The sequence below is a fragment of the Mobula hypostoma genome, chromosome 12 (genome assembly GCF_963921235.1).
Source record: "Mobula hypostoma chromosome 12, sMobHyp1.1, whole genome shotgun sequence".
NCBI lineage: Eukaryota > Metazoa > Chordata > Chondrichthyes > Myliobatiformes > Myliobatidae > Mobula > Mobula hypostoma.
Genome location: NC_086108.1, coordinates 9,607,286 through 9,632,551, shown reverse-complemented (window position 1 = coordinate 9,632,551; position 25,266 = coordinate 9,607,286). Strand labels below are relative to the sequence as shown.

The following is a 25,266-nucleotide window of genomic DNA, read 5'->3' as shown; positions in this document are numbered from 1 at the left end:
ATGAAGACGTAGGAGTAGATTCAGGCCATTCAGCCATCATGTCTGCTCTGCCATTCCTTCACGGCTGATTTACTAACCTCCTCAACCCCATTCTCCCAACTTCTCCCCATACCCTTTGATGCCCTGGCTAATCAAGAGCCTATCAACCTCCACTTTAAATATACCCAATGCCTTGGCCCCAACAGCTGTCTGTAGCAAGGAATTACACAGACTCCCCATCCTCTGGCTGAAGAAATTACTCCCATCTCCGTAGTAAAGGGACCTCTATTCTGAGGCCATGTCCTCTGGTCCTATACTCTCCCAAGATAGGAAACAACCTCTCCACGTTCACTCATCTCAGCCTTTCAAAGAGTCATATTCACAAAGTCAAAGAGCAGAGAGACTGGCCATTCAGCCTGATATGCTCACTTTAACTACATTAATCCAATGAATTTACACCTTGTCCATAGCTTGCTATGCCACGGTGATTTAAGAGCTTGTCTAGAAACTTCTTAAATGCCTAAATCAACTCTTCAACCCATAGGTGCCTGAATTCTAGATCTGTACTTTCTGGAGATTGTTGTTATGACCACTGCATGACCAATTTCCCTGCGACCACAGGGTCAACAGGCATGACCAATCTCCCCATGACCACATCAACAGGCACGACCAATCTCCCCATGACCATAGGGTCAACAGGCACGACCAATCTCCCCATGACCACAGGATCAACAGGCATGACCAATCTCCCCATGACCACAGGATCAACAGGCATGACCAATGTCCCCATGACCACATCAACAGGCATGACCAATCTCCCCATGACCACAGGGTCAACAGGCATGACCAATCTCCCCATGACCATAGGGTCAACAGGCACGACCAATCTCCCCATGACCACAGGATCAACAGGCATGACCAATCTCCCCATGACCACAGGATCAACAGGCATGACCAATGTCCCCATGACCACATCAACAGGCATGACCAATCTCCCCATGACCACAGGGTCAACAGGCATGACCAATCTCCCCATGACCACAGAGTCAACAGGCATGACCAATCTCCCCATGACCACATCAACAGACATTGCCAATCTCCCCATGTCCACAGGGTCAACAGGCACAACCAATCTCCCCATAACCAATCTCCCCATGGCCACAGGATCAACAGGCATGACCAATCCTCCCATGTCCACAGGGTCAACAGGCATGACCAATCTCCCCATGACCACAGGATCAACAGGCATGACCAATCTCCCCATGACCACAGGATCAACAGGCATGACCAATCTCCCCATGACCACAGGATCAACAGGCATGACCAATCTCCCCATGACCACAGGATCGACAGGCATGACCAATCTCCCCATGACCACATCAACAGACATTGCCAATCTCCCCATGTCCACAGGGTCAACAGGCACGACCAATCTCTCCATGACCACAGGATCAACAGGCACAACCAATCTCCCCATAACCAATCTCCCCATGGCTACAGGATCAACAGTCATGACCAATCTTCCCATGTCCACAGGGTCAACAGGCACGACCAATCCTCCCATGTCCACAGGGTCAACAGGCATGACCAATCTCCCCATAACCACAGGATCAACAGGCATGACCAATCTCCCCATGACCATAGGGTCAACAGGCATGACCAATCTCCCCATGACCACAGGATCAAAAGCCTTGACCAATCTCCCCATGACCACAGGATCAACAAGCATGACCAATCTCCCCATGACCACATCAACAGGCATGACCAATCTCCCCATGACCACAGGATCAACAGGCATGACCAATCTCCCCATGACCACAGGATCAACAAGCATGACCAATCTCCCCATGACCACAAGATCAACAGGCATGATCAATCTCCCCATGACCATAGGATCAACAGGCATGGCCAATTTCCCCCAAACCACATCTCAGTATTCTCCAGACTACTCTGCAACTCCTCTAACCCATGTTAGGGTAGCAGGGCACACCCTAATGAAAGGAGGGAACTTGTTTCATGCTGGGGGGATTGGTCACTTTCACTGGTATATCAGAGAACATAAAACATTACAGCACTGTACAGTCCCTGCAGTCCACAATATTTTGCCCAACTTTTAACTGACTCTAAGTTAAATCTCACCCTTCCCTTCTATATAACCCTGCAATTTTCTGACATCCTTGTGCCTATCTAAGAGTCTCTTAAATGCTCCTAATGGGTCTGGCTCTACCACCACCTCTGATAGCATGTTCTACAGTCCCCCCACTCTCTTTCTAAAATATGTACCCCTGATATTCCCCCCATACTGTCCTCCAATCACCATGTGTTAGCCATTTCCACCATGGGAAAAAAAAGTCTCTGGCTATCCACTTTTATCATCTTGTACACCTCTATCAAGTCACCTCTTGTCTTCATTCGCCTCAATGATAACAAGTCTTGTCTCAGGATGGTCAAGGATTAAAAAGAGACCATGACACAGTTGGTGCTCATGTTCATCTGAACGCTGAATGAAATCCTACAAGAGCCTCTCTTATCCCTTAATGTCCCACTTCCTCCGCCTCATGACTCGCTCCTAAATCTTCTGTACTGAATTTCTATCAACCTCAGATCTGCCCGATCATTACCGGCTCGTAGATGAGGATGAGACTATTTCTGAGCATTATAAGAACTGTGATGGAGGATCTACATTTCCTCCACAGATGCTGACTGGCCTGCTGGGTAATTCCATAATTTCTGCCTTTATTTCAGATTTTCAGCATCTATGTTCTTTTGCTCTCTAGTTTAAAAAGATTATCTGGCCCTTCACACATTGGTATTTGTTGGAACTGGTGCTGACCACATTACCTCATCAACAACACTCGATAAAGAACCTCATTATTGCTTAAGGCAGTTCTGGATTCTGAGGTTGTGCAGGCTAGTAATAGACATTCAATGGCTACTTTGTGTCTGAAGTTGTGCGAGCTAATGTGGCAGCGGTTGATAGATCCTTGACTGGTCAGGGAATGAAGGGATATGGGGAGAAGGCAGGAGATTGGGGCTGAGAAGAAAATTGGATCAGCCATGATGAAAAGGCAGAGCAGACTCGATGGCCTAACTCTGCTCCTATACATTATGGTCTCAAGGTCTTTATTAGTTAATAATAGTACCTAATAAAGTAGCCATTGAATCTATGCTCATGGTCTTCAGGTGCTGCAACACTCTTCTGCACAATACTGTTGTAATGTGTGGTTGTCTGAGTTACTGTCATCTTCCTGTCAGTTTGAACCAGTCTGGCCATTCTCCTCTGACCTCTCCCATTAACAAGGCGATTTCACCCACAGAACTGCCCCTCACTGGATTTTTTTGTTTTTGTTTCTCGCACCATTTTCTGTAAACCCTAGAGATCGTTGTGCATGAAAATCTCAGGAGATCAGCAGTTTCTGAGATACTCAAACCACCTCATGTGGCACCAACAATCATTTCATGGTCAAACTCACTTAGATCCCATTTCTTCCCCATTCTGATGTTTGGTCTAATCAACAACTGAACCTCTTGACCTTGTCTGCATGCTTTTATGCATTGAGTTGCTGCCACATGATTGACTGATTAGATATTTGCATTAATGAACAGGTGTACTGGTGTAACACATAAAGTGGCCACCGAAAGTAGGATCCTCTGTAGATGCTGTCCAGTTTGCTGAATAAATCAAGAATTTTCCACTTTTAGATTTCAGCGTCTGTGTTGTTTTACTTCCTGGTTACCTGGCCCTTACCACATCACCATTTGTGGGAACGTGACTTGTGCAAATTTGCTGACAACATTACTTCATCAATACTTTTCGGTCTATCTTATGGATTTTGGGCTGCTGATTATGAAAATCACCATAAAATTTCCCTATCATGCACCAATTTTAATCACCTATATTTGTTATTTCAGTTCCTATTTCAGAATAACTGATGCCAAGATTAAGGAAGGCATTTTTTGTTGGTCCACAAATCAAACAGGTCATCAATGACAGGCAATTTAAAGAACTTCCAGTAGGACTGGAGAAAATCACATGGAAAGCATTCAAAGATATTGAAAATTTTCTTGGCAACTACAAAGCACTAAACTATGTGCAGCTGGTTGACAACATGCTTCAAGCATACAAAACCATGAAGCGCAACATGTCACTAAAGATTCATTTTCTGCATTCCCATTTAGACTTCTTGGCGTTGTCAGTGACGACAATGGTGAAAGGTTTCACCAGGACATTGCGGTCATGAAGGAACGGTATCAGGGCAGCTGGAATCCATCAGTGCTGGCTGATTATTGTTGGACACTTAAGTGAGCAGCTTCAGACACTGAGTACAAGTGAAAATCATCAACAAAACATTTTTAGCTTAGCTGAACTATTGCAAAGTGTCAGCACTGTTATGCAACTAAATTTATTATATTCAATAAAAATTAATTTCTTGCTTCTCCAAATTCCTACAAAATGATGCAACTAGTCCAAAATTTGGTTTGTGTTTAGCTTCAAGAAGTCTATCATAACCACAGAAAAAGTCTAAGGTAGCAACAGTTCTGAAAAAGATTTGTTGCCTAGTTTTATCTTTAAGGTTGTTTGAAGTCCTAAGGCTTTGCAAACTACGCTTTGACAGATACCAATTGTTATTGCTAGGAAAAATGGTTTACTAAAGGATATCGAGGTTGCCTCTCTGGTAGTTCCATTCTGAGTGAATCTGGTGAAATGTCCTGGAAGGAAAAACATTGGTTTAACAATGACTGTACGGGCTGAGAATTTTTGAGATTATAACAGTTCTCCTGGTAAACTCTCCACTCTACATCTATCTTTACAGTGTTGGCCTATTTTAGAGAAATAAAAACCGTAGGGATTTAGGACTGAACTGGAGATCCAGAGCCTAGAGGGATCTATATTAACAAAGCTCATCACTGATGTTCTCCTCTTCGAAGGCACAGCTCGCAAGTGGCAGGTTTTCGGACCAATTGTGCTAGCTCCGGGAACGGCTAGGAAGACATGCACCCCTCGGGGCTGGGAGATCAGAAGTCAGGGAGTGGCCCGATTTCGTCGAATGAAGCAATGAGGGAGACTGGGACATCGAGACAGCAGGTGATTTATTTGCTGATCATTGGCTGCTGTCAGAGGAAGGCACCTCTACTCGAGCAATCGCCCTCTCTCTCTCGATGGAGAGAGAGCCCGTCTGAGATACCAAATTGTTAGGATGGACTATAGTTTTGATGGACTCTGGATCAAGGTCTCATTGGGGCTTTTGCTCTTGCTTGCATGGTGAGGTGTGTGGGGGGGCAGAAAGTGTTTCTACTGATGCGAGTGGGGAGGGGAGGGGAGGAGGGTCGATGCTTTAGTTGCCGCTTGTGAAAAGGGAGGCAGGAGGTGAACCAGGGCTTTGATGTGTCTATCATTCATTCTGTGGGGTTTCTTGTTTTGTGGATGTCTGTGAAGAGTACAAATTTCAGAATGTATACCGCATACATTCTCTGATATTAAATGTAGTTTGAAACTTTTTGGACTTCACGTTTTACTCATCAGAACAGCAGAATCTTTGAACTTTTGAAAGGGTTGTTTGAGGGACTCACCTCATGTTCCTCTTCCAACACCATCTTCTGGCTTTCTTTGTCAACTTTAACTAGAAGGAGAGGGGGACATGAAATGTTAACGCTTGAAGAAAGACGAGACCCTTCCACAGGTACGCCCTGGTGGTGTGGGAGTTAGTACGACACTATTACAGTTCGCAGCTTTCCGGAGTTCAGAGTTCAATTCCGGCACCACTTGTGAGGAATTTGTACGTTCTCCCCGTGAACTCCAGATGCTTCAGTTTCCCCCACATCCCAAAGGCATACAGGTTAGTTGGTTAATTGGTCACATGGGTGTAATCAAGGGAGTGGGTTGGGGGAGAGGTTGATACTTCATCTCTCGGAGTGTAGAAGACTAAAGAGTGTTCTGACAGAGGTGTCTAACATCATGACAGAGACAGATAGGTAAGTGGCAAGGTAGTGCCGTGGTTAGCACGACACTTCACAGTACAGGCGACCCGGGTTCAATTCCCGCCACTGTCCGTAGGAGTTTCTATGTTCTCCACATGGCCGTGTGGATTTCTGGTTGGTAGGTGAATTGGTCATTGTGAGTTGTCCTGTGATCCGGCTGGGATTAAATAGGCAGGTTGCCAGGCGACCCGGATACTTGGCTCGGAAGGACCTGTTCTGCGCCAGATCTCTGGACAAACAAACTGGTACGTCTTTGGACTGTGGGAGGAAAGCACAGCACCCGGAGGAAACCCACACAGTCACCGGGAGAGCATACAAACTCCTTACAGACTGCGGCAGGAATCGAACGCCTATCTTACAACTGGCTGCTCGAAAGCATTGCGCTAACTGCCATGCTAACACACCGCAGGGACCAGTGGATACAGGCAAGGCCAAGCGTGAGTTAACACGCTACGTGTGAGCGAGTCCACTATTGGGGACAGTCGCCCATGAGCACCCTCAGTGGTTATGGCTGCATCAGAGGGCCATATGTAGCTCTGGACCAGGTAAGGCTAACATCACTCCGTCCTTGCAGGAGGTGCAAGAGCCATTCATTTACAGAGCCGCACACCCACTACCGTCAGGAGAGAGGTACAAGAGCATCAGGACCAGGACTGCTAGAATGGTTCCTCCCTAAGGCTGTGAGATTAATGGATACCCTGTCACCACCGAGACCTTGTCACTACCGAGACCTTGTCACTAGGACAGCGAGCAGCTTACTGTTTACAATTTGCCTGTGCTGTAGATTCTTGATTGGTCAGGGCATGAAGAGTTACAGGGAGAAGGCAGGAGATTGGGACTGAGAGGAAAATTGGATCAGCCATGATGAAATGGCAGAGCAGAATCGATGGGCCAAATGGTCTCATTCTACTCCTGTATCTTATGGTCTTATGGTAATATTTTTTAATGTGGTGTGTGTGATACATGTTTAGTGGGTGCACTGTGGACCGGAGGAATGTTGTTTCGTTTAGTTGTATATATGTACGGAGTGTATGGGGTGTCAGGGAGGGGTAGCACCTCTGGTGGGGGAACATGTCGCGTCCTTTTCAGGGCGGTTTGTCCACCTTTGGTCCCCACCTGGCACTCAGCTCTCACCTGTGGCTCCCCGTAGCTGTTTGCATGCGACAGCGGCCACACCCCGGGCAACGGCTTCGACATGCCGGCTAAACCAGGTGAGGGTAGCCGACGGGTCTCAAACCCTCGGTGAGATAGGGAGTTGTCTATCCCAGCATGTGAAGACAGACTCCGGCGGATTGAGCGGACGAGACCAATGGAAGGTCCAACGGTTAAGAAGGCGTTCTCTGCAAGTATCGTGGAACATGTAGAGCAGGACAAGACACAGAAGACGTCCTGGTCATCCACTGTGCCTAGTCCCATCTCCAGCTGTCTAGGCTCTGTCTTGCCACTGGATCCAGATGGGCTGCGCAACTCTCCCTCACTTAAATCCAAATCACGCGCTAGTCTAGACACCATCATAATGGTGTCAAGGTCCTCATCGACGTCATGATGGACAAGCACATATATGTACAGTCAGATGATACTAAACTTGAACCCAAACTTGAAACTTGATATGTTACGGGTGAGGGGACAAGTTTTGGGTGAGCTCCAATGCGGACAGACTCCACGAGGTTGATTCACTGGGTTGCTGGCGGGTGTACGGTCTGATTTCCCACCTCCACTCTCCCCCCGCACCACAACCCTGCCAGGAGGCAACCCAAGGACCACTGGCCAAAGCCACGAGGACGTTAGATCCACCCCAGGACCTTGAATGGTTCAATGGGTCTTGTCGAAGGGATACAGCCCAGACCATCCACCCGTGCTGGGGTAGAAGGACTGAGTTTGGGTAGATGTTTCCATCCACCACCCCCCCCCCCCCGGTCTTCCCCACGAGCAACACAACACTGGCTCAATGCAAAGGGTTAAGATCATCAAAGGCCGGCCTTCTGCCTCGTTCCCTGGCCCTGGAGTCACACTGGAAGCTCCAGGGAGGTGGGGGGGCAGCAAGGGGATGATCACCTGAGGGGAGAGGCATTCATCACAGGGTGACCCCCACCCTCCCCCATTACCACAAACCCAGGCCCCTCACTCACTGATGATGGCAGCATTGGAGGTCTCCTTGCGGAAGCGGAATTTCTTCAGCCGGGCCAGGAGCTCGGAGTCCACGTCACAGACGACCAGCGAGTCCGACTGACCAGAGGTTGGACGGTGGAGAACAGAGCAGAGGAAAGAAATCACAGTCAGCCTCCAGGTAAAAAAGCGGAATAAAGGCACAGATTATTTTCTAAACAGGGAGATATTTCAAAAATAAGAGATGCAAAGGGTTTTGGGAGTCCTAGTGCAGGATTCCCGACAGTTTAATTTGCAGGTTAAGTTAGAGGCATGTAAGGCAAATGCGATGTTAGCATTCATTTCGAGAGGACTAGGCTATGAAAGCAAGTATGGTCTAACCAGGGTTTTACAGAGCTGCAACTTTACCTCACGGCTCGTGTACTCAATCCCCTGACTAATGAAGCCAACACGCCACACGCCTTCTTAATCACCCTATCAACTTGTGCAGCAGCTTTGAGGGGTCTATGGGCATCAAAGTTCAGAGTTCAAAGTAAATTTAGTATCAAAGTACATATATGTCACTATATACAACCCTGAGATTCATTTTCTTGTGGGCATACTCAGTAAATCCATACTAGAATGATAACTATAATAGAATTTGTGAAAGCTTGCATCAACTTGGGCTCTCAATCGATGTGCAAAAGACAAGTGTAGGCAGTGCAAGTACAAAACTAAATAATAATAATAAATAAACAACAAATATCAACATGAAATGAAGAGTCCTTAAAATTAGCCTATTGGTTGTGAGAACATTTCAATGATGGGGTAAGTGAAGTTGATTGAAATTATCCCCTTTTGTTCAAGAGACTGATGGTTGAGGGGCAATAACCGTTCCTGGTGGTGTGGGTCCTGAGACTCCTGTGACTTCTTCCTGATGACAGCAGCGAGAAGAGGGTATGTCCTGGGTGGTGGGGGTCCCTGATGATGGATACTACTTTCCTGTGGTGACGCTCTGTGTAGATGTACTCAATGTTTGGGAGGGTTTTACCCGTGATGAACTGGGCTGCATACACCACTTTTTATAGGATTTTTCATTCAAGGGGAATGGTGCTTCTATACCAGGCTGTGATCCAGCCAGTCAATATTCTCTCCACCACACATCTATAGAAGTTTGTCAAAGATTTAGATGGATCCCAAGCTTCCTTTGTTCCTTCATACTGCCAGGAATCCTGCCATTAGATCTGTGTTCTGACTTCAATTTCAACCTTCCAAAGTGAATCACTTTACACGCCGGGTTGAAATCCATCTGACACTTCTCAGCCCTGTCATTGTCCTGTTGTAACCTACAACAATCTTCTACCCCATCCACAGATGACCCATGAGGAGAGATTAAGCAAGGAATAAAATCCTAACCTATTCAACCTATCTCTATAATTAATGTCCTCAAGTTCCGGCAATGTTCTTGTAAATTTTCTCTGTACTCTTTCAACCATATTTACACCTTTCTGCAGGAATCATTCTCATGAAACTCCTTTGAACCTTTTCCAATGTCAGCACATCCTTTCTCAGATAAGGGGCTCCAGAAGTGTTCACAATATTCCCTGAGGCCTCAACAGAGCCTTATCAAAGATTCAAAGATTCAAGCATTTATTTTTCAAAGTATGCATGCCATGTACAATCACGAAATCTGTCTTCCCCTCAGACAGTCATGAAACAAAGAGGAACCATGGAACCAACCCATTCAAAGAGAAACGTCAAACAGCAAACTCACCCTCCCCCCGCCACATGGGGAAAAAATGCGCAAAAAGCAACAAAGAAAAAAGTGAAAAACACAGAATATAAAACACAAAATCAAAAGGCATATTTCAATTCAGTTCAGCTCAGTTTTACCAGCAGCCCGCCCCGATTTAAAAATCACCCTAAAGTAGCAACAAAAAAGCCAGTCCTGGTGAAGGGTCTCTGCCTAAACATCGACTATACTCTTTCCCATAGATGTTGCCTGGCCTGCTGAGTTCCTCCAGCATCTTGCGGGTGTAACAAAACAGGACAGTGACTTACTCACAAAGCCATGTTGACGCTTCCTAATCAGTCCCTGTCCATCCAAATTCTAATACAGCTTCAGTAACCTTTGGGGCTGGAAGTGTTTTGGATTTTGGATATTTTGGGATTTTGGAATACATGATGAGATTGCTTGGGATTGCCAACTCTGGGTTATGTGCTACTAGTAAGCAGTCTTCGTCTTACACTTGTTGAAAACATATATGCACTGAACAGTAAAAGTTATTATATACCACAAACTCTGCATGCATTATGTTTTCATTATATTAATGGTATGTAATAATTGTTTTACTGTTAATTACATAAGTGTGATGAACAAGTGTAAGACAAAGATTGCTTACAGATAGCAGATAAATTCAGAGTCTGAAATGATGGCGATCCACGCCCTTGTCTTTCAGTGTCACCAAGAGGACATGGCCACAACCATCATGAGGAAACGTGGGAGATGGGTTGGGCACGCGATGAGAAGACAGGCCAACTCCATCATCAAGACAACACTCCATTGGACACCTGAAGGGCGAAGGAAACACGGGAGACCAAAGGCAACTTGGCACCATACCGGAGAGGCAGAAATGAGGACCCTGAACCTCACTTGGGGCACAGTAGAGAAGATGGCCAAGGACAGAGATGCAGGACCTCCATTGCTGTGCTAAACGCCAGTGGCATACTGGGCAATAACTATGGTATCAAAAGCAGCACAGCAGCATCAGGAGAATACCTGATCAGCTGTCAGTCTGCACCAACAATGCCGTGTTTTGATTAAAAGGTTACAATACACTACTTTTTTTAGGTTTTATGTAAGATACAAAAACAATTGGTGTTGTAGACTTGTTGTGGTGTTAGATTTTCATCAGAAACATTTTAAAAATTTAATGGCATTACGTAAAGTGCAGGTGGTGGTGTGGAAATACGTTCCTATCAAAGGAGGAGTAAGATGCTCGTTCCCTCCATTAGCCTGCAGGTCACCCTTGGGCAAGGTGTAGAACTTGCATAACCCCCTCCTCCCCACCACCCTGAGCAGGTCATGTGAAGCCATGGGAGAGGGCGGTGGATGGTCGTACGAGCAGCCAGTACATATCACAAGTCCTGGCCATGCAGCCACTGATGCCAGGCAGACAATCTCTGAAGAGTACTGATAATGCTCAGAACGATCTGTGGTGCACAGAGACCCGTCCATCGCCAGGGAGCCTTCTTAGTGCCTTCTGGAATTTTCCATCTGTGACGTTATGTCAGCGCTCAAAAAAAATCAAATTTCAGAGGTTTTCGGATTTTGGATTTTCAGATAAGACTTACACAACCTGTATATCCAAACCTTTAGAATTCTGTCCAACAACTTTCCCACTACTGATGTCAGGCTCACCAGCCTATAATTTCCTGGCTTGTTCTGAGAGCCTTTCCTAAACAACAGAACATTGGCTATCCTCCAATGCTCTGGTACCTCACTTGTCATTAAGGATGATTTAAATATCTCTGCTAGGGCCCCTGCACTAGCCTCCTATTGGGTCCAAAGGAGCACCTTGTCAGGCCCTGGGGAACTATCCACCCTAGTTTGCCTCAAGACAGCAAACTCCTCCTCCTCTGTAATTTGTATAAGGTCCATAATCTCGTTGCTGGATTGCTTCACATCTGTAGACTCTGTGTCCACCTCCCAGAAGCAAAAAATCAGTTTAAGATCTCCCCCATCTCTTTCAGCTCCACGCATAGATTGCCATTCTGATCTTCCAGAGGACCAATTTTGTCACTTTTCTATCCTTTTGCTCTTAACATATCTGTAGAAGCCCTAAGGATTCTCCTTGTCTGCTAGAGCAACCTCATGCCTTCTTTTATCCTTCCTGACTTAGTTCTTAAGTGTTCTCTTGCATTTCTTATACTCCATAAGTACCTCATTCACTCCTTTCTGCCTATTCCTGCTATGCACCGCCTTCTTTTTCTTAACCAGGACCTCAATATCTCTCAAAAACCAAGGTTCCCTAAAACTGTTATCCTGGTCTTTTATTCTGACACGCACATACAATCTCTGTAATCTCAAAATTTCACTTTTGGAGGCCTCCTATTTACCACGTACATCTTTACCAGAAAACAGCCCATCCCAATCCATACTTGCCAGCTCCTTTCTGATAACATCAAAATTGGCCTTCCATCAATTTAGAACCAGTTCAAGGACCAGACCCGTCCCTTTCCACAATTACCTTGAAGCTGACGGCATTGGATCACCAGGTGCAAAGTGTTTCCCCTACACAAACTTTGGTCACCTGCCAGTCTCATTCCCTAATAGCAGATCAAGTATTGCACACTCTCTCGTGGGGACTTCTATGTTCTGATTGAGGAAACTTTCCCGAACACTCTTGACAAACTCTATCCCGTCTCGTCCTTTTACACTATGGGAATATGTGGAAAACTAAAATCACCTACATAACAACTTTGGGTTTCTTGCAACAATTTGCGAACTCTCTACAAATTTGCGCTCAATCCCTTGCCCTGTTTGGGTGGTCTGTAATACAGCCCCATTAACGTGATCATACCTTTCTTATTCCTCAGTTTCACCCGTAAAGCCTCACTAGACAAGTTCTCCAGACTGTCCTGAGAGAGCACTGCTGTGACATTCTCTCTGACTAGTAACACCACACCTCCACATTTAATCCCTCCCATTCTATCACAACTAAAACAACAGAACTGAAATACTGAGCTGCCAGTCCTGCCCCTCCTGCAACCAGGTCTCAATAATGGCTGCAATATCATAATTCCCTGTGCTGATCCATGCCCTAAGTTCATCTGTCTTTCTTACAATACTTCTTGCATTGAAATATATGCAGCTCAGAACATTAGTCCCACCATGCTCGACCTTTTGATTCCTGACTTTGTCTGTAGACTTAACAACATCTGTCTCCACAACCTCTCTAAAAACTGTTCTGGCACTGGTTCCCATCCCCCTGCGACTCTAGTTTAAACCCCCCGCCCAGCAGTAGCAAACCTTCCCACTAGGGTATTAGTCTCCCTCCAGTTTAGGTGCAAACTGTCCCTTCTTGTACAGGTCCCACTTTCTCTGAAAGACAGCTCAATGGTCCAAAAATCTGATACCTTCCCTCCTAACCAATTCCTTAGCCACATGTTAGATTGTATGGTCTTCCTAGTTCGACTTCATTAGCACGTGGCACAGGTAGCAATCCTGAGATCACAACCCTGGAGGTCCTGCCCTTTAACTTAGCACCTAACTCCCTTAATTCCCTCTGCAGAAACCCGTCCTACCAATGTCATTGGTATCTACGTGGACTAGGACTTCTAGTTGTTCACCTCCCACTTAAGGATGCTGTACACTCAGTCCGAGACGATCCTGACCTTGGCACCCGGGAGGCAATGGACCATCCGGGAAGCCTGTTCTTATCCACAGAACTTCCTGTCTGTTTAACTAACCAGTGAATCCCCATCACTGCAGCTCGCCCCTTCACCCCGCTTTCCTTCTGAGCCACAGAGCCAGAGATCTGACCGCTGTCTCTTTCTTCTGCTCGGTCATCCTGCTCAACAATATTCAAAGTATTTTCCAACCTGTTGTTGAGGGTAACGGCCGTAGGGGTGCCCGGCACTGGCTGCCTATCCCCTTTCCCCCACCTGACTGCCACCCAGCACCTTGGGTGTAACTACATCCCTGTATGTCTTCTCTATCAACCCCTCAACCTCCTGAATAACCCGGAGTTCATCCAGTCCCAGCTCCAACTCCTTAACATGGTTGGTGCGCTAAAGACTGAAACTGTTAGACGTTTACCCTCCAAGGAAATTGAAAGAAATAGAAGGGTACAACAAAAAGTTGGGGGTTATAGAGCTTTACAGCACTAAGGCATAGAAACAGGCCATTCAGCCCATCTAGTCTATGCCAAATCATGTACCTATGCAAAGCCATTATTACATTGAATGACAGGGCAGGTTTCGATGAGCGAGTGGCCAAATTTCTCCCACCCGAATTTCTTCTAAGAAGAAGGAAAGAAAACTTACTGATAGAAGCCATAAATGGAGCTCAAGGAGAATCAATGGGGGCAGGGAGGAGGGCCGAGGTGAAGAGATTCTGAACTGAGACTGCAAAGGGAAGATGATGTGAAAGTGAATCCCAACTGTGCAGAACACAGTGTGGTGGTCAGCACAGCACTTCACAGCACCAGTAACATGGGTTCAATTCCCGCCACGGCCTGTAAGGAGTTTGTACGTTCTCCCCGTGACCGCGTGGGTTTCCTCCGGGTGCCCCGGTTTCCTCCCTCAGTCCAAAGGTGTTCTCGTTGTTGGGTGAACTGCCAATGTAAATTGTCCTGTGATTAGCCAAGGGTTAAATCGGGGGATTGCTGGGCGGTGTGGCTCAAAGGGCCGGAAGGGGCTGTTCTGTGCTGTATCTCAATAAATAAATAAATCACATCAACACCACCTGAAGAGTGAATTTAATATTTAAAATTCAGGCTCCATATGTGCAGAGGGAAAAGCTGAGCATTTCTGGGATTTTCAAATGATTTGTGAATTTTGAGAGTTAATAGTCTCTCTCTCACTATCTATTCTCTTAGTATCTGTCTCTGTTTTCTCTGTCTCTCTCTATCTCCCTCTCACCTTTCTCTCACCTCTCTCTACCACTCTCTCACATCAGCCTATCTCTCTCTCTCTCTCTGTCTATCTCTGTCTGTCTGTCTTTCTCACTGTCTTTCTGCCTTTCATTGTCTTTCTCTGTCTCTACCTCCCTCTCACCTCCTCCTCACCTCTCTCTCTCTCTCTCTCTCTCTCTCGCTCTCGCACACACACACACACTCTCTTGCTCTCACTCTCTCTCTCTCTTTATCTTTCTCTCTCACTATCATCAGTCCCTCTCTCCTCCCTTTGCCCCAGTGAATCCAGGCACTAAATACACCAGGTAACTGACCAGAACCAAATGCGGTCACACCAACGGTACGCAACGGTACGCAGCGGTTCCCAGCCTGGGGTCCCCGAGACCCCTCTGTTAATGGTAAGCCCATGGCATACGAAAGGTTGGGAACCTCTGCCCTATAGTTTGTCCACCTGTTAGCTGAGTCACAGGAATAAGGTGAGGAAGGGCCGTTGCTCGTGGGCTGAGAACAGCTGTGGTTGGAGAATCCAAAAGAACGGAGTTACCAACCAGGGTTTGTGACCAGAAACATGTTGCCACCGAGAGATAGAATCAGTCACTTCCGCTAGTCACCAAACCATGAACATCCAGGAAGCACAGGCCTGGGAGAGGCAGATTGGAAACATACTTAAATTTCCGGAACACCATAAACACAAGAGAATCTGTAGATGCTGGAAATTCAGAGCAACACACACACACACACACACACACACAGACAATGCTGGAGGAACTCTGCAAGTCTGGCCGATGCCCTTTATCAGAACCCCATGAGTACCGATGAAGATCTCAGCTGAAACACGACTGTCCGTTTACTCCCCTCCACGGATGCTGCCTAACCTGCTGAGTTCCTCCAGCACTTTTGTGTGTGCTGGTCTGAAATATTGACTGTTTACTCCTCTCCATAGATGCTACCTGATCTGCTGAGTTCCTCCAGAACTGGGTTTAGGGTTAATGCGCAGTCTAGAAGCGCTTCACTCTGCACGAGGTACAAGGTCGGGATTATAATGTGGCAGCATACCATGTTTTCTGCAACTTTATCCTCAGCAAGCCAGAGATCTTTAGTGCAGGGGTTCCCAACCTTTATAAGGCTATGGACCCTACCATGAACTGAGGCGTCCATGGACCCCAGATTGGGAACCCCGCTTTAGTAGGTCAGAAAATTCAGCGCCTTTCCCCCCTCCCGAGTCCCTGCTCCTCACTGCTGTGCACAATTTTCAGAACCAGAATCAGGTTTAAAATCACTGACATACAGTATGTCATGAAATATCGTTGTTTTGTGACAGCAGTACATGGCAATACACAATAATTTTTAAAATCTATATATTACAGTAAATATATATAATTAAATCAAGTAAGCAGTGCTAAAACAGAGGGAAAAAAAGAAAAGAAAAAAAGTAGTGAGGTAGTGTTCATGGGTTCAATGTCCATTCAGAAATCAGATGGCAGAGGGGAAGAAGCTGTTCCTGAATCGTTGAGTGTGTGCCTTCAGGCTCCTGTACCTCCTACCCTCAATGGGAAGGGGGCATGTCCTGGGTGGTGGGGGTCCTTAACAATGGATGCTGCCTTTTTGTGGCATCGCCTTTTGAAGGTGTCCTCGATGCTGGGGAGGCTGGTGGCCAGGAGTGAGAAGAAAAGCACATAGGACTACAGAGACCCACCTGAGGTTGTTTCTGCCCATGGGTGTAGTATCAACGAAAGAGGTATCAAGGGACACTTTTTATATCTGAATGGGGAAGAAAATGCCTGATAAGAAATGCAATTTGCTTACCATGACGATTCCTCAGTATGGCCGTACTTAATCGAACTCAGCCTAGCCTTGTGACAGGATGCTCGAATTGTCAGTTCCTCAAAACTGATGAAAAAGATAACGTATGCCACAAATTTGCATAAAGCAACTTTCTAGCTGAAAGCAGAAACAAAGTTTCCAAAAGACTCCTGTATTGAATGACTCCCAGGAGCTTGCTCCCTGCACTCAGAAACCAAATGGCTCCTGCCCAGCGAGTGTTCCTGCAGGCAAGATTCAGATCTCAAGGTCCTGTCCGGCTTACCACAAAGCCGCTTCGGAGAAATGCAACGGAACTCTTGCTGATTTAACGGCCAAAGGGGAAGTTACAGTTCTTCTATGCCAAACTGCTTTTTAAAATTCAACTGTCTCCTCCAAATAAAGGGAGGGAAATCAAAACGCCTGCTGCCATGAGCAAAGGTCATTCTCAGTTGATTTCTCATCAGATTAGTTTTCTTTATCCAAGGGGAAGAAAACCAGAGGGGAGACAGATTCCCTGTTGTTACCAACAAAGCTTTTCCTCAGTTGAACCAGACAGGCTTCTACGAACTACCGTCTCCTTCATCCAAGCCGACCTCATTGGTGTTCCGTTGGCATGTGACACATTCCATTCCTCCAGTGCTAAATGAACCTGGGCTTTACCACGGAGAACGCAAGAGGAATTTTAAGAGCACGTACTAAAGCAGATCCAGAACCAGAAAGCACCTGCACGCGGTTCAGGGTGAGGAAAGGGTTAAAAACATACTTGGAGCCCTGAGTTATCCAAACAGGAAAGTGCGTGACAGTCAGGAAGGGGAAAGGGGTTAAGAAGCCAGTGCAGGGTACCGCTGTGGCCACCCCCCTCAACAGCAGGCATATCACGTTGGATACTGTTGGGGAGGATGATCCAGCAGAGGAACGCCACAGCAGTCAGGTCTCTGACTGTCACTCAGAAGGGAAGGGGAGAGAAGGGGTGAGCTATGGTGATAGGGGATTTGTTAGCTAGGGGAACAGAAAGGATGTTCTGTGGACGAGAATGAGGTTTCTGATGGTATGTTGCCTCCCGGGTGCCAGGGACAGGATATCTCGGATTGAGTCCTCAGCATTCTTAAGCGGGAGGGTGAGCTGCCAGTGGTCATGGTCCATGTAGTTATCAATGACACAGGTAGGAAGAGTGCAAAGTGAGTTCAGGGAGTCGGGTGCTAAGTTAAAGGACAGGACCTCCAGGGTTGTGATCTCAGGATTGCTACCCATGCCACGTGCTAGTGAGACCAGAACTAGGAAGATTATACAGTTTAACACGTGGCTAAGGAGTTGGTTCGGAGAGAGGGTGTCAGATTTTTGGATCATTGGGTTCTCTTCCAGGGAAGGTGGGACCTGTACAGAAGAGACGGTTTGCAGCAGATCATGGAGAAATTGTGGCGGTAGATGTTGGTAAGACCTCAGACAAGTCAGGAATCAAAAGTTTGAGCATGGTGCGACTAGTGTCGTAGGAAAGGAGGATGAGCTCAGGGCATGGATCAACACATGGAATTATGATATTGTAGCTATTAGTGAGACTTGGTGCGGGGGTGGGGGCAGATCTGGCAGCTCAATAGTGCAGGGTTCCGTTGTTTTAGATGCGACAGAGCGGGAGGGGTTAAAGGGGGAGGGGTGGCGCTGCTAGTCAGGGAAAATGTCACAGCAGAGCTCAGTCTGGACATACTGTCTTTATTACAGACAGTCCATGGGAATCAGAGGAATAACTCTGTAAAGAGATTGCAGACTATTACAGGAAACATAAGGTTGTTATAGTAGGTGGTATTACTTTCTAGGTATTGACTGGGACTCCCATACTCTGAAAGGACTAAATGGGATAGAGTTCGTCAAATATGTTCAGGAAAGTTTCCTGGATCAGGACATAGAAGTCCCAAAGAGAGAGTGTGCAATACCTGATCTGCTATGAGGGAAGTTCGTGTAGGGAAACACTTTACATCTAGTGATTATAATGCCATTAGTTCCAAAGTAAATATGCAAAAAGATAGGTCTGGCCCTCAGGTTGAGATTCTAAATTAGAGAAAGGCCAATTTTGATGATATCAGAAAGGATCTGGAAAGTGTGGACTGGGACAGGTTGTTTTCTGGCAAAGGTGCACTTGGTAAGTGGGAGGCCTTCAAAAGTGAAATTTTAAGAGTACAAAGCCTGCATGTGCTTGTTAAAATAAAAGGTAAAGATAACAGGTCTAGGGAACGTTGGTTTTCAAGAGATATTCAGGCCCTGGTTAAGAAAAAAATGGAGCAGAGAGCAGGTAGAGGCAGGTCGGAACAAATGAGGTACTTATATGGTATAGCAAAATGCAAGAGAACACTTTAGAAAGAAATCAGGAGGGCTTTTTCCCCAGAGCTATAATTGCTGTGAACCAATCGATCAAGCATCATCCATAAATTAGTTATATTAATACTTTTAATACTGGTTTTATGGCTGTCATGTATCTGAGTTGTGCTTTTGTACTGCTGGACATTGCTTGTACTGGCTGGTTACTTGATTTTATTTATTGTTTATTTATTTTATTTGTTGTTTTATAGCATTGAGTACGAGAGTTGCAAACTCATTTTCGCTGTATTGGTGCATGACAAATTGTACTATGCAATGACAATAAAGATATTTCATTTCATAAGAAGGCATGGGGTTGCTGTAGCAGGCAAGGTGAAGGAGAATCCGAAGGGATTCTACAGATATGTTAAGAGTAAAAGGATTGCAGGGGACAAAATTGGTCCTCTGAAGATCAGAATGGCAAACTATGCATGGAGCCAAAAGAGAAATGGGGAGAACATTTAACAGACTCTTAGCATCTGTATCTACTCAGGAGATGGACATGGAGTCTATAGACGTGAGGCAAAGCAGCAGCAAGGTCATGGACCCTATACAGATTACAGAGGAGGAGGTGTTTGCTGTCTTCAGGCAAATTAGGCTGGATAAATCCCCAGGGCCTGATGAGGTGTTCCCTCGGACCCTGTGGGAGGCAAGTGCAGAAACTGCAGGGCTCCAGCAGAGATACTTAAATCATCCTTAGCAACAGGAGAGGCACCAGAGGATTGGAGAATACATAATGTTGTTCCACCATTTAAAAAAGGCTCTAAAAATAAACCAGGAAATTATAAGCCGGTGAGACTGACCTCAGTAGTGGGAAAGTTATTGAAAGGTATTCTAAGGGATCGAATATATAAGTATTTGAATAGGCAGTGACTGATTAGGCGTAGTTAACATGGCTTTGTGCATGGTAGGTCATATCTAACCAATCTTATAGATGTTTGTTGAGGAAGTTAACAGCAAAGTTGTTGAATGCAAGGCAATGGACATTGTCTGCACGGACTCTAGCAAAGTTGTGACAAGGTCCCACATGGGAGGTTGGTCAAGAAGGTTCAGACGCTTGGCATTCAAGATGAGGTAGTAAATTGGATGAGTCATTGTCTTTGTGGGAGAAGCCAGAGAGTGGTAGTAGAAGGTTGCCTTTCTGACTGGAGGCCTGTGACTGGTAGAATGCCGCAGGGATCTGTGCTGGGTCTGTTGTTATTGGTCATCTATGCCAACGATCTGGATGATAATGTGGTTAACTGGATTTGCAGATGTACTGGACAGTGAAGAAGACTATCAGAGTTTGCAGAGGGATCTGGACAAGCTGGAAAAATGGGCTGAAAAATAGCAGATGGAATTTAATGCAGACAAGTGTGAGGTGTTGCACCTCAGTTGGACCAACCAGGATAGGTCTTACACAGTGAATGGTAGGGCTCTGAGGAGTGCGATAGAGCACAGGGGTCTGGGAGTACAGGTCCATAATTCATGGAAAACGGCTTCACAGGTTGTTAGGGTGCTAAAGAAAGCTTTTGGCACCTTGGCCTTCATATATCAAAGTATTGTGTACAGGAGATGGTACGTTATGTTGAAGTTGTATAAGACATTGGTGAGGTCTAATTTGGAGTATTTGCATGCAGTTTTGGTCACCTACCTACAGGAAAGATGTAAATAAGGTTGAAAGAATACAGAGAAAATTTACAAGGATGTTGCCGGGCCTGGATGACCTGAATTCAAAGGAAAGATTGAATAGGTTAGGATTTTATTCCTTGGAATATAGAAGATGGAGGAAAGTCATGGGTTAAGGGTGAAAGGTAAAAAGTTTAAGGAGATCATGAGGGGAAACTTCTTCACTCTGTGGGTGGTGAGAGTGTGGAACAAGCTGCCAGTGTAAGTGGTGCGTGTGAACTCGATTTCAATATTTAAGAGAAGTTTGGATAGGTACATGGATGGTAGGGGTATGGAGGGTTATGGTCCAGGTGCAGTTTAAGTACTCTGGTTTGGACCAGATGGGCCAAATGGCCTGTTTCCGTTCTAGACTCCATGATGCTATGACCCTAAATAGGGCTGGGTACATTTTAGGGAAATAGTAGTGAACCATAAAACTCTGGTTGGGCCACAGCTCAAGAATAAAATCTAACATCAGTTATTTTATTTTGGGGAGGATCAGAAGGGAGGAGATACAGGAGCCTGAAGGCACACACTCAGTGATTCAGGGGCAGCCTGTTCCCCTCTGCCATCCCATTCCCAAATGGACACTACCTCACTTCTTTTAAATACACAGTATTTCTGTTTTTGCACGTTTTTTCTTTTAATCTATTCAATATACGTAATTGATTTATTTGTTTATTTATTGTTATTATTATTTTATTTATTATTTTTTCTCTGCTAGATTATGTACTGCATTGAACTGCTGCTGCTACTGCTAAGTTAACAAATTTCACGTCACATGCCGGTGATAATAAACCTGATTCTGATTCTGAACCAGAATCTTGAGATCCATTTCCAACCTGATTTTCCCAATCGATTTGTATGTTGAACTCTCCCATGACTATCATAACATTGCCCTTTTGACCTGCCTTTTCTATTTCCTGTTGTAATCTGTGGTCTACCTCCCAGCTACTGTTTGAAGGCCTGTGTATAACTGCCATCAGGGTCCTTTTACCCTTGCTGTTTCTTAACTCAGCCCACAAGGATTCAGCATCTTCCGATCCTATATCACATCTTTCGACTGATTTGATGCCATTCTTTACCAGGAGAGCTACGTCGCCCCCCCTGCCTACCTTCCTATCCCTCCGATACAATGTGTAACCTTGGAAAAGCCTCATCCTGGGAACAAATACGGCAGAGTCGGAAGAACTGAGAGAAGGAAATAGCATTGTTACAGGAGACAGGGTGGGAAGAGGTATGGTCACGATAGCCATAGTTTTATAAAAGATATTAGTAGACCAGGAGTCCACGGACCCCCTGTTTAATGGTGTAAGTCCGTGGCATAAAATCAGTTGGGATCCCCTGCGGCAGACAGTTTGCCTCCAGAGGTGGAGACAGAGAAATCGAGAAAGGGGAGAGAAGTGTCCAGGAATGGACTAACTGAGTTTAAGGGCAGAGTGGAGGTTGGAGGCAAAGCTGATGAAATTGTCAAGTTCAGCATGGGTGCACGAAGCAGCACCAATGCAGGCGTCAATTAGCGCAACGCAGGTTTTCGCAAAAATAAAGCAAAGTGAGGTGTCTTATATTCACTGAAACTTGTAACTCATTTTACTGAACTTCAAAACCTACACACAAAGATGCACTAAAACGTCTTACGTAATAACATCACATCAGACCAGCCTCTTAAAGTGAAACCCAACTCGATGTCGGTGGTTATGATTTATGGAGATTTCTCCCAATTACGTTACCCAACACAGCTCCCCCGCCCCCCAGAATTCACTAAAACCAGGATTGTGAGCCTGTCTGGAGCTCAGACGAGCCACCTGCCTTGGGTCCTACGATCCATGGGTGCCAAAAAGTCTTGGATGTGTGGGACCAGTTAACAATCGGGGGTGCAGACCTCAATAACTCTTTCCATGTTGGCAAACTCAGCCCTCACAGTTGCCAGCTTTTCTGGGCCCAGTCTACGCGCGTGGGCCTGGACTGACGGGCCAGTTGTGGGAATGTGGTGCTCACCTCTATGTTTTGCGACTGCAGTGGAGAATGTGGGCTTGGTGAGGTTTGGGAATTCACCCAGCAGTCGAGTAAATTCACATGCAGTGGTGTACGTGCTTGGCAGAGTCTTTGCGGGGAACTTACTGGGATCAGGGTAATGCCCTGACGTCCACAAGCTGCAGTTGTTAAGATCGACTAACAGTCCTAGGGCACACAGGAAATCTGCACCCAGCAGAAGTCTAGCCTCTTTAGTCAGGACAAGTTCCCATGTGTAACATCGCCCACTGAAGCAGAGTGTAACATGTCATGTCCCGTAAGTCTGCAGCCTGCTGCAGCTGGTGGCCTCCAGCGAGGTTTCGTCACTCTTTCCCTCCTCATCAATAGGTGATGCGGGCAGCACACTCACTAGGGCACCCGTGTCACACAGGAAGCTTCACCCTGAAAGAGTGTCCGTAATGAACAATAGACGACCCTCGTAGTTGGAACCCGCGGTGTTCACAGAGCTCTGATGACCCCATGCGCTGGCACTGTCGAAGATGCAAGGTGGTTGGCACTTCCTAGACCTGGCATTCTCTGTTTCGCAGCTGTGGGCATCCTTATGCTGGGGGCCTTGCTGACTGGGCTTATTGAGGGAGAGAAAGGAGGAGGAATGATGCACTGTTGCCTGGCTGAGTGTAAACTGTCAACCATTTTAGCAAGCTCCACGGGTGCATTAGAGAGGGCTATGCAAACTTGGTTAGGCATTTGCGGCAGCATTTTAAAAATAAAACCAAGGTGGTGATTTCCCAGGAGAGACAGCATGTGGTCCATCAGCTCCGATGGTTTACCATCGCCAAGGCTGGGCAAGGAGAGCAACTGTTTAGCGCGCTCAGGCTCCGATAGTCCAAAAGTCTGTAAAAGGTGAGTTTTCAGTGATCAGTATTTATCGTGTTCAGGCGAGACTCACCACTCTCGCAGCAGTGGGTTTGCTGAAGGGCGCCTCCACATAGAAGAATTTGGTGGGGTCTGCAGTGATTTCTTGCAGAGTGAACTGGGCCTTAGCTTGTATAAACCAGCAACAGCATTTTGCTCCCAAAACTCTGTCAGTTTCAAAGTAACTGCGTTGACCATCATGTTCAATAACTCTGGAATCATCCTAGAGTATCAGAGTCACCAAATAAAACAAAGTGGAAGTGTGGCGTTTTATGTTTAATGAAACCTGTAACACATTTTATTGAATCCAAACCCTACACACAAAAATACACTAAAACTAATAACGTCATCACGTCGGACCAGGCTCTCAAAGTGAAACCCCAACTAAATGTTGGTGGTTGTTAATTACATATAGTTCTCCCAATTATGTTACCTACAGCAGAAAGAGTAGGGGAGTATTATTGAGGAGGGCTTGGAACATGAAAAGACAGGCATAGGTTATATGGGTTTGCTTAGAAAGAGGACCCCAGGACACGATCTGAATAATTGACAGAGGGGCCAAATAGCCTATTCTTGCCACTACCCCCTGTGACCTTGTTCCTTTAATTCCTGTCTGTCTTATCAAACTTCTTATCACCTGACCAATTATTTCTCTAAATTATAATATTTCGGTGATGGCCCTGAGAGTGTGCAATTACCTTGGGTTGCTAGTTAAATACACGTTGTCAGGATTTAGAACTACAATACCCAGCTTGCACTGCGAAAGCAACACAAACGTACATCCGGTGCACATGTACGTCATGTCCCGTCTCTCCCATTCCAGTGCAACTGCAACCGAACGTGTTTGACGTGCGCCTTTCATTGACAGATGGATGACCCAATCGAACAGGAGGACAGGAGGGGGAGGTGACATGAGGCGACCAATGAGGGCCGATGAGCGGCGGCCGTTCAAGTTAGTGGGGCCGGAGTTTTCCCTCGGCGGATTTTTTTCTCTCTCTGCCGCTGTCGCCCGGGCCTTTCTGGAATCGGGGAAGGCCCCCCCTCCCCCCAGGTGAGAGCCGGGGCGATCGAGAAGATTCGACGGCTGGCGGGCGTGGGCCGGGGTGGTTTTGTGACTGGATGTTCAGGGAGCGGGTTGTCGAGTGGGACCGGAGCCGGGCCGATTGGCTGACGTTTGTTATCCCTGAGGGATTTGCCTGAGGAGGAGGAGGAGGAGGAGGAGGGGAGGTAGGCCTCGGGCATCACCTGGAATTGGTACTGAGGGGCTGGCGGTTGTGTCCCGGGTGGGTCAGGGTGGTCCTGTGGACTGAGGGAGGGTGGGAGGAGGCAGCCCGCCATTTGGGTGGAAGGGCGAGGTGAGGGAGGGGGTTTAAGGTTTAAAAAATCCTCCCTCAGAGGGGGATCCTGCTGGTCCCTTTCCCTTATTCTTATCCCAGCCCCCTGAATCTTGTCAGCTCGGCTACCAGTATCTCTTTTCTGTCTGTCTCACCCTCTCCCTCCCTGCACTTATTCTGTCTTCTGTCCCTTCGCACAGCCCAAAAAATAAGATTGCAGTTGTTTCTCATCTTTATTTTTGACCTAATGGAGTGGAGTTATTATTTCTGTATGTGACAACCTGTTACGGGCATGACTCATTGGTGGAATAGACTCCTGTAGACATTTAGTGAGTAAGCCGGGCTTTTTGAGAATGCTTTCTGTCAAATCTTTATCTTTTCTGTATTTATGTCCATTATACTGTTGGGGAGTGGAGCAGGGTTGATGTTTTGTGCTGCTTGTAGGGGGGAGGAAAAGCTTTGGGATTCTAACATTGGTTATTCATTCTCTGGGTTTTCTTCTGTTTCATGGATGTCTGTGAAGAATAAGAATTTCAGGTTGTATATTGCATACATTCTCTGAT

General features: G+C 46.2%; 2 protein-coding genes across 2 annotated transcripts in view; one reads left to right on the top strand and one right to left on the bottom strand.

The window, feature by feature from the left end:
- LOC134355113 (glia maturation factor gamma-like) overlaps positions 1–16,758 on the bottom strand; it is a 28,795-nt gene extending 12,037 nt beyond the window's left edge. Inside the window, exons 1-4 of the mRNA XM_063064860.1 lie at positions 16,488–16,758; positions 8,088–8,184; positions 5,551–5,600; positions 4,641–4,689 (exon numbers count right to left, since the gene is read on the bottom strand). Of these exons, the coding sequence (XP_062920930.1) occupies positions 4,641–4,689; positions 5,551–5,600; positions 8,088–8,184; positions 16,488–16,490 (199 nt within the window). The 5' untranslated portion in view covers positions 16,491–16,758. The remainder of the gene's footprint in view (positions 1–4,640; positions 4,690–5,550; positions 5,601–8,087; positions 8,185–16,487) is intronic.
- A 7,540-nt stretch (positions 16,759–24,298) lies between these two features.
- The window catches only part of LOC134354610 (protein Smaug homolog 1-like), a 130,074-nt gene continuing 129,106 nt past the window's right edge, over positions 24,299–25,266 (top strand). Inside the window, exon 1 of the mRNA XM_063063617.1 lies at positions 24,299–24,420. The gene's annotated coding sequence lies outside the window, so the exon portion shown is untranslated. The remainder of the gene's footprint in view (positions 24,421–25,266) is intronic.